Raw genomic sequence first — 10,506 nt, forward strand, 5'->3', positions numbered from 1 at the left:
AAATACTCCAGTATCTTTTCCAAGAAAACCCCAAAATGGTGTCATGAAGAGTCAAACACGACAGAAAGACTGAACAATAGCAGGCTCTTAATATATATATATAATCTTGCTGAATTGAATCATCTTTCAACAAGCTTTCTTATTTGCCAATGCTAAAATTATTTTAAGAAGTCCGTGATAAGTGGATAGAGCACCAGCCCTGGATTCAGGAGGACCTGAGTTCAAATCCGGCCTCAGACACATAACACTTACTAGCTGTGTGACCCTGGGCAAGTCACTTAACCCCATTGCCTAGCCAAAAAAAAAAAAAAGTCAGTGATCAAGACAATCACAGAGCTAGCATCATTCAAAAATTCTCTGAGGATAAATGTTAAGAAATGCATAAAATAGGGAGATATTTTCTGGCCAAAAGTGTTCACCAGTTTCAGGGGAGACCTTCTGCTCATGGCCACATTTTCTAGGATTAAAAAGTTAAAAACAAAAAAAACAAAAACAAAACAAAAAGAAAAAACATTGTAACCATAGAGCTAAATGCTGAAAGTCTCGCATACTAGTGAATTTTTACAATCCATTTGAGTTGCAGAAATAATTAAACTGATGCAAGTTAGCACTCATTTTTTTCAAAGAAATTTTGATCTTTTTTCCTTTTTGATTCAAGATTTAGCTTGACTAATGAGAGTTTTCAGAACTACCACTACAGGTGAGATATATAAGCACATCAGGCTTTTGAGAGAAGAGACTTTTTTTTCCATCTTTCAAAACACCATAATTGCTCACTTCACTATTGAAATAAATTTAATTTTAAAAACACTTATAAAATGCCTAATACTACAAAGCACTGTGCTAGAGAAAGGATATACATAAGCAAAAACAGGAAAGTTTCTCATTTAAAAGGGCTTCCATTCTACTGAATTGGAAATTACGGAACTATTCCATAGCATAAACAAACAGTCTACAAGGTGAAATATACATTTATAACCACTGGGATATATTTATCTTTTCCAGTCAACTAGGAAAAGACTAATATGCAAAACTATACTTCTGAATTTTAGTAATTATCAATTGATTGATGGTAATTTCCATTTCAGGGACTGAACTGTTAATTTGTAGCCCTTTTTAGTTTTAATTTCCACTTTTAGAAAATATAGATAATTAGACTGCACTAGTCAGGAGGCCTAATGAGCTAATGAAGGCGGACCCTTCTGCCTACATTTTGAATACACATTAAATAAAATTATATCAGGCCAAAATAATTACTTTGATAGGAATTTTCTTAGGACACAAAGTTAATACTCATTCTTTCCTGATGTAAAAACTTCTTTCCAAAGATATTAGTTACCAACAGTGGCAAGCAATTGGCAAAACTAAACAGTTGGCAAATGTCAGTATATCTGTGATGATACTTAACCTTTTCATATTAAAATTCTTTATATAGTGATGAATTTCCTTTGTTCAATATCTATTGTCTTATCTACCATGAAATCAGAAAAACTTTGATAAATGGATCAAATACCTGTTAGGCATTACTTTAGTCCCTTCTCAAGTATTTCAGGATCTTTTCCCCTATGATTTAATTATTTATTTTAGTAGTGTTCTTTAGTAAATAAGGAAGCCACTTCTTTTCCTAGAAGGGAGAGAAAATTTTTTTTCTTTTTTGATCATCAATATGAAAGTGGTTGATAAATTCAATTTCTGATAAGAGTATCTGATTATTTAGGAAGTTTGTCTACAACCACCATTCCAGAGGATTCATAATTAAAGAGAGGTGATAGGTTCAGAGTAGAGATTGAGACATAGACAAGCACATATTTGGACACGGCCAATGTGGGAGTTTGTTTTAAATCTCTATACATATTTGTTACATGAATTTCTCCTTTTTTTAATGGCGGGCTAGGAGAAGGGTGTTAAGAGGTGTTGGGAGAGAGAAAAAGCAAATGTTGATTTATTTTAAAATAAAATTTAATTAAAAAATGAGTTTGTTTATAAAAACATTTCATTTTATGTCCCTGTGTCTTCAGCTTACAAATGCCAGCATCTATTGATTTGGGAATCAAACTGTCTTCCGTGAGAATTTTGAGTAATAGAAGATTTTAAAGAACCATAAAGTGCTAAAGCTCATTTAGGGTATGACGCGTCAAGACACACAGCTATCTCATACTACATAAAGCCTAGACTCAAACCCAGGTCTTTTGATTCTAGATTCAGGGGACTCCAATTACATTCTTGTTGACCCTTTTCCACCTATAATAAATTACTATGTCTGAAAGTAGAACAGATTATATGTAAGGGAGATTGCTTTGAATTGTCATCTATTCAGTGAAACAAACTGTGGGAGAAGATCCTGGGGGGCTGAAGGATAATATTTTTTTTTTTGTTTTTATCCCGAGTTGTAATTTTATTGGTGTTGGGAACTTTGAGAGATGAAAGTCCCTTTACACAATGCAGATTTGCAACTACTATGCAATTTAACGGTCTGAAAGTCATTTGAGGTACCAAGAGATCAAATTTGTGACAAAGGAAGGGCTTGTACCCAGGTCAGCCTGACTCCAAGGCCAGTTCTATACTCACTATGTCTAATGCTTATATCATGTTGTTTATCTTAAAGAGAAAGTAGGTGATTAAATGTCATTGTGAATTTATTTAAAACAAATTAATTGAAGATCTCCCCTTTTTGTGACATTTAGATTACCTGCACTTACTCTTTATATTTGTTTTGTTGTTGTTTTTTTCCCCTACAGCGGCGTCCCAGCAGATGGCCAGCAATGAAGTTTCGACGAGGCTCTGGACACCCTGCATATGCTGAAGTTGAACCTGTTGGAGAAAAAGAAGGTTTTATTGTATCAGAGCAGTGTTAAAATTTCTAGGACAGAACACCAGTACTGGCTTACAGGTGTAAGACTTTAACTTTGCCTATATCTTTAAAAAAAAAAAAATTAAAAACAAAGAAAAAAATAAAGGCGCCCTAAGCTGCTGTAGCCTGAACAGTGGACGATTTCCGGATCAGCCTTGCCCGAGAAAGCTGGGGAAGGGAATTTGCAAAAAACACCATATTATGCTGTGCAGTAGTTTTCTTTAATGAAATGACATACAGTTCACTTAGGACATCCCCAGTGGACTGGTCAGAATTCTGACATGACTGTCTTGCTGTTGGCTTAGGTGTTGGGTTGCATAAGAATCAAGGGAAGAAATAAAGCTTTAGTTCACAAGGGTTCTATCCCCTTTGGTTTATATGTTTTCTGGGGTCTCAAAAGTAATAGGTTTCGCAAATGGACAATGTTCTTAAAGGAGAAGACAATAATTAGTATTTTAAGATAGTAGAACAAAACCAATTCATGCAGGCAAAAGAGTGATAACATGTAAATCAAGCAACTTCCAATCTTCCAAATTGAGAAGTGGCAGTAGAATTTTGGTTTTCACCATCCATACTCACCTGTTCAAACAAGTTCATTACTCTAAAGTGTGGACCATTTTTTTCAAGAGGAAAATAAAATTGTGCCTCCCACTTTTTCGGAGATACAAATCCTCTCTATCTACAGGTTATAAAGACATCACAAGTTTTAGGTGAACCTTTGGCAAAAAAGCTCCCAAAGGCCTCTTTGGCGAGGCATACTTTCTGTATCAGAATGTCAAATTTGGATTTTTTTTTTTTTTGAGAAGTGCTGCCTGCATAGTCTACCTATGGAATGAAGGAAGGTGAAAGATGGTCTTGGCTGATAGAAGGGAAAGGAAACAGGAAAAGTTTCTCAGGCATTTTGTGAAGCAAAACTATTGAGGGATTTCAAACAAACAGGTGTGGGTTTGGGTTTGTTTTTTTTTTATTTTTTATTTTTGCCAGGTCAGCACTAATGGCCTGTTTCATTGTGATTCTTGCCTAAGAAGCCATTCAATTTCCAGCACACATCCCCAGAGATTTAAAAAAAAAGGAAAATGTTTCAGAACCCTGCTGATTCATACAGTAATTTTGTTTAAAGCACATAGTAGTTGCATAAATATAAATATATATATATAAATATATTTTTGTTTATAGCTAACACAAGGCAGGCTCTTGTGACTGTTAAGACTGCATTTTGTCATCTGGACAAAGAAAATGGATTGCATTACTGCATATTTCCATTGAGTTGTAAAATAATCCTTAATATTAGAATATTTTTATGTCCCATGGGGAAAGTGGTTCATTCTATTGCAGTGCCATACGTTTTCCTGCCTACATGAGCCACTTTTCCACTCACATCAACCCTTTCCTTCCCAGATTAGGTTAAGAAGACATTAAAAACTCCTTAAATGAGGCCACCAGTTATGCTGGCCTGGTTGGACTAAGCGCAATCCAGATTGTGAACATCCCCCTGGGAAAAGGAATTTTAAACATTCTTTGAGGAGGAAAAGGGTTATATACACTGAACTTCTAAAGTTGAAATTCAAATACTGTGTGTATAATTCCATTGCCATCTTGACTTATGAACCCTTTACATTCTGTACAAAGTGATTCCTGTTAAGGTACGGTGTTCAACATTTGCAGGTTCAGGTCTCAAGTAGCACATGTATATATATTATATATATACACACACACATATATATATATGTATGTATATATATAATATATACATATTATAAGTAGCACCTTACTAACATTTTAGAATGTATAGACAGTGTCTGAATCCAATGACTTCAATCCACTAATAAATCATGATTCTCTTTAATAACTGTCTTCATGAAGTAAACCAGTACTGTTTTTTTTTTGTATAGCACAGTTTACTTTTTATTTTTTTTTAAGTTATCCAACATGGCATTTAACCTTTTTTCATGACTTATGTAACAGTCATCTTAAAAAAGTGAGAAGCAAATTAAAATGAAGGTTAAGATGACCACCCTACAGCCATATGCCTTCTTATTTGGTATGAACTGTTCCAACACATGCCTTGTGGGGTAGATTTAGTTATGTAGCAATAACCAAATGACTTGCCAATTCTACTGGTGCAACTGGTACTCTAAGAATATTTAATGATCGTGTAGACAACCTCCTTCTGAGATGAGACGCTCTGCTCTGGTTGCTTTTTACAATAAATTTGTCTTCCAATGGCAGTAATTGACAAATAGTTCTGTTAAGCCTATATGCAAGTATGTTTTCCTGTACATCAATGGAGGAAATAGAAGATATTCCAAAGTCCATCATAGCGTATCATCCTTCAGATGCATTGTAAGGATTGATAATTCTGTGAAAATTTTTCACAACTTTAATCTGAATTACTTAGTTTGCCTAAATATGAAACATTCAAGACAACCTTAGAGTAGAAACACATCAGAATTTGGAGGGGGCTATCAGGAAGAAGTCCTCTCAGATCAGATTGAAGACTTATTATAATTTTGATAGTAAGATAACAACCTTAACTGACATCTTTCCTCTTTCATGCTTTCTATTTCATTGCTTTTTATTCTATATCCCTATTCTGTGCTTAGATTCCCCTGCAGAACCAAAAGAAAATGGTGTCTTAGAGTATAAAATGAAAATTGGACATTTTCTATAGAGTGTGAATGTGTTAATAACATGCATTAATAACTTGAATGTGGCACACATATCTAATAGCCATAGAAATTACAGCAAAGCAAAACAAAAGAAAAAAACACCAATGGAGAAAATTAAGTTGAAATGTTACTTGATTATACTGTGCTACTGTAGTGTATAGTGAGAGCTGATGCTGTGGATCTCCAATATGACTAAGGGCTAATGAGCCTGGCATAAATTTGACTGTTGACATCAAGACTTCTCAAGTGGATGTTAAACAATTGTTACTGGACTGCTATAAAGCCATAAACTAATTATCTAACCCCTTTGGACCTCCTTCCTCATAAGGAAGATGGAGAATATGACATTGCCTTGATTATTACAATCGTCAACATTCACATTAGAAAAGATAAATGTGGGAACTTAACCAAAGTCAGATACTAAGATGGAAAAATAGACAGATTAGTACCTTTATAAATATTTTTCATCCCCTTTTCCATTTCACTAAATGAATTGTTACAATTTAAGCCTTATAAATATTTCCTTTGAGCAGGCATCAAACAGGACTGACTTACATACACAACACACAATGCCTTCTTCCTGGTGGATATTAATTTAATTGTATAATCTTTACAGGAATGTTGACCTAACATACTGTACTAGCTATGTAAAATCTTAGATTTTCTCATTTATTATCTAATCCAACTCCTTCATTTTATAACTGAGGAAGAGAAGGCCCAGAAAACGAAAATGTTCTGCCATAGTTAGCTACGGCCTAGAACCCAGGCATTCTGATTCCCCGATTCCCTGTAATTTTCATTAGATTTTTGCGATCTACCAGTTCTGAAGCAGCTAAGGATAAATCAATGGTTTTATTAAGCAGACAGTTCATCTCAAGGCCTACTGCATTTACTTCATTGTATTTTCTATTGTATCATGCAGCAACTCTTTCACCATGTTACTCTATGATTTTTTTTTAAAATGAGTTTATATTTTAAATTAGTCTCCTTGACAAGATAATCAGGTATTGGCGCATACAGTTACTTAGCTTTTTTTATCTCATCAATCTTTGCAAATGACTTAAACTTCTTTAAGAAGTGATCTTGATTTTAGGCCCTTTATCCACTCCCCAGCATTCGCCATCACAGCAGCTTAATGAGATCGTCTCTATGTTTTTTTATGATAATTCTTGTTCACTCTGACATCTATTCCATCCATATATATGTCCTGAACAACTATTGCAATTGAATAGTGAACTAAACCCGCAAAATAAAAGAAGTAGGATAATTAGTTGCATTGCATTTGGGAAATTTTGAGGTGTTTTTAATGACCTTAAGCTTTAATTTGAAACAAAAATCCATCCTTTTAACATTGATATTTGTATGGCCATGAATGTACCTATGAATCACGAAATGCTTCAGTCCCTGAAGGATTCCTCTAATGGGTCATCCAGTGGGCAAAAGTAGAATTTGTAATGGGTTCTGATAGATTGCAATATATCACTAATGGAAAATTCCATGGGAGTGGGCATAAAAGATAACAACAGAAATATTTATGCCCAGAAAAGGAGGTGAGTCAGTCAAATAAGGAGGAAGAAAAATAGTTGGACCATCCAAATCCCTAAATAGTATCTATGACATATGAGGAGGTCTATTAAAACTTCAGTATTATGGGTTGACCCCTGTGCAAAAATGTATGGCAGGGCATGGACTACATGGCAAGAACTACAAAAGATAAAAAGGTCTGAGTCAATTGTGATCAACAGCTTTGGAAGAAATACGCAACAGATTTATCTAACTACCTAAAAAGTGGTAATAGACAACCTCCTTGTCTGAAGTATGTGAGCGTTTAGAGATTTGAGTATTGAAAATAGCACTATCTGGTGATGTAATTTGCTATAAAACATATTTCTTTGTACTATAATGCAAGTTATCCAGAGATGATTCTGAAAAATGACTTGATTGGGCTTTCCATTCAGAAAAGTCTGGTCTTAGGGGCAGCTAGGTGGCGCAGCGGATAGAGCACTGACCCTGAAGTCAGGAAGACCTGAGTTCAAATGCAGTCTCAGGCTAAACACTTGACACTTACCAGCTGTGTGACCCTGGGCAAGTCACTTAACCCCAATTGCCCCAAAAAAAAAAAAAAAGTCTAGTCTGAAATACTGTGATAAACTTCTTTTGGTAAAGAGACACACCTATAGCGGTAAGAGCAATGACTAAGGATTTGTTAAGACTTGGTTTCTAGGCCTAGCTTTGTCACTGACTAAATGTGTGATCCTAGGCATTACTTAGTTCTCAGAGCCTTAATTTCCTCATCTGTACAATGGGGGACTACAAAATCTGCCTACCTCAGTAGTTTGTGATGCAGGGGAGAGCACTGGGTCAGGAGTTAAAGGCCAAGGTTCAATATCTGCTTCTGATGCCTACTACATACATAACCTTTGGCAAATTGCATAACCTAACTGGGCTTCACTTTCCTTATTGGTTGATTAGACTGCCTGGCTTCTGAGGTCCTTTCCAACTCTAATCTTATGATCCTAGAGTTGTTATGAAGATCGAATTGGATAAGGCATGTGAAAATGTCCTATGAATGACAAAGTATAGTACACACATGAGGAGATGACAATACTCTCATTCTCATTACAAAGACTATTCTCCTCCAGCTTAATTCATTTTTCATTGTAATTGGTGGCAACCAAGTGATTTCAAGCTATCACTTATGTACTCAGTCCTTTGTTGGGGTCTTCTTTTCAATTGGGTCAGTCCTTCTGAATAATGTTTTGGATTATACTGTTAACTTATTCTTAGAATCCTCACGATGCCCAGTTTATTAAATGTTTTGTTCACCTGATCATGAAAAGAATTCCAAAAATCTAACGGAAGGAGCGTATTGCTTTCCTTGTTTCTAATCACAGTCCTTTGCCCGGGCTTTAAACCATATGCAACTTTTGATCCTAAGTAATCTTCTTTGACCAAGTGTTGAACAAATTAGCTTGTTGGCATCACATGGAACATACAATTCACGTTTTCTATCCCATTCAAAACAGCTTGTTGCTCATTTTGCAGCATCTGATTGGAGAATTTTTATGAAAAATAAAATGTCATAGATTGACTGTGTCATTTCACTTTTCCTTCCAGGGCTAGAGTAACTGCATTTCCTAGGCCAATTTAAATAGTTACTCATGTAGCCTCATGAGTTATGGAATTGGCAGAAACTTTCAAGATTACTTAATCCAACCACCTTATTCTGAAGATGAGGAAACTGAGGTCACAGAGTGAAGATTTGAACCTGAGCCTTCTTCCTGTAATTCCACTGGCCTTTTTTTCCACTCCATCACATATTTTCCTTTTTATATGTAATATTGTTTCATAGTTGCTAGAGAAATTATGAGACTGCAGTTTATTTGAATCGTGCTCTTTGGAGGGATAACATTGTTTTACATATTTTTTTTTCCACCAGTGTTTCTCTCATGGCTTCTCATCAAATTTTATTAGCTTTAGGGTTCTTAAAAATTCCAGAAGCAAAGCAGTTTTGGTAGTTTTTAGGAATGTGAATTATACTCAGAAGATCAATAAAACAACTGGAAGCTAAAGAATCAAACTTTTAGGTTCACAGGTCCTCTCTCCCTCATTTTCAGTTGTACTTTTAATCCATCCCCTTCATTAATGCAATATTTGTTACAGTCTAGGTATTGGTGTTCAAGGTGCCATTGCAGCCAATTGCTTACAATGTTCATTTTGCCAAATTGTGAAAGCTCCTTCAGCAAGCAGGATCCTACATGGCCTTTTCTTCACCTCCAGCTTTAGAAGGAATGTCCTCATGGCTTTGAGGGAGATTTTCCTTTAGAGGTACTTTTCTGGTGGCTTATTAACCTTGCTAAGCTGGAGGATGAAGTAGAGGAAGTCATATAGGCAGTCTATGTTGCTGATGTAATGGCTGACCTAGACATAAACACTTTTCATCGTATAGATTTGATCTCTTTGACAGAGACCTTGTTTTCACATACGGGCATTTGTACACTGCCCATTGGAGATCTGTTCACTATCCTTCTCCATCATCTGTTCCACTGGGTCCTTAGTCTCTGACCTTATAATCTGCATGAAATTTGAAACAAGCCATGTTGATTCAACTTTGACTTTACTCAGCAGTGTAACAAAGGAAAAAAAAATTCTTCGGACATCTTCCTCAAAATGTTCCTTTGTAGTTCTTCCTCTTGTGTTTCATAGAAGAATTGCCCTGGGTTAGATAGATAGACAGATAGTCAGAATGGATGGAGCTAACTGTGGTTTACTATTGGCCTCTTCCAGAAGTTTTTTCAATTGCCTTCCCCATTTAAACAAGAACTGACCCTCAGGATTAGAATGCTTAAGACAGTCTAAGGTGTCATTCACATTATTATCTCATTTCTGTACTGTACTACAAATGACTTTTTTCCCCAATCCATCCCACAACTCTCTCTATTCTTATTATCATTAAGTATGATGATTATTAACTAACATGGGAATGAAATAGAATCTATTAAATATGCCATGGTGGGCTTTTGGAAAACTTCTGAAACTAAAAAAAAAAAAATCAAGTTATGAAGGAACAAATAACTATCTACATGTGATTGTAACATCACATCCAACTCTACATGGAGACATTTAGTCCTATTGTCTTTCAGCCTCAGCCAAAAAAAAAAAAAAGTAATTACCTGAGTCTTATTTAGGGACTTTACCTCTTTTCCCAAATATCTAGAATTACTGATCAGAAAATGGTTTTAAAGACCAATAGAGTAAATCCTTTAAAAAACTCTGACTTAAAAAATGATGCATTCATTTTGGCCAATTTTAGTTTGCGTAAAATTACCTCAGTGATCCCCACCATTCCTTTGCAGCAGTGATTTTGTAAAGAATGGAAGTGAGGAACAGGGTGTTAACAATGATTTTGCAAAGCTTCTAAAGCCCTGCCTATCAGTCTTCCCAGCTTCAGAGCAAGGAGCAAATGTACAACTGGGGCCACATCGA

At 35.4% G+C, this 10,506-nt stretch overlaps 1 protein-coding gene across 2 annotated transcripts in view; it reads left to right on the top strand.

The window, feature by feature from the left end:
• Positions 1-7,563, top strand: part of PLXDC2 (plexin domain containing 2) — a 490,381-nt gene extending 482,818 nt beyond the window's left edge. For both annotated transcript variants that reach the window (XM_027847979.1, XM_027847980.1), the window contains one exon: positions 2,739-7,563. In XM_027847979.1, coding sequence (XP_027703780.1) covers positions 2,739-2,855 — 117 coding nt within the window. In that variant the 3' untranslated portion in view covers positions 2,856-7,563. The remainder of the gene's footprint in view (positions 1-2,738) is intronic.
• The last annotated feature ends 2,943 nt before the right edge of the window (positions 7,564-10,506 follow it).

Source organism: Vombatus ursinus, unplaced genomic scaffold (genome assembly GCF_900497805.2).
Source record: "Vombatus ursinus unplaced genomic scaffold, bare-nosed wombat genome assembly UNPS02005459.1, whole genome shotgun sequence".
Taxonomy (NCBI): Eukaryota; Metazoa; Chordata; class Mammalia; order Diprotodontia; family Vombatidae; genus Vombatus; species Vombatus ursinus.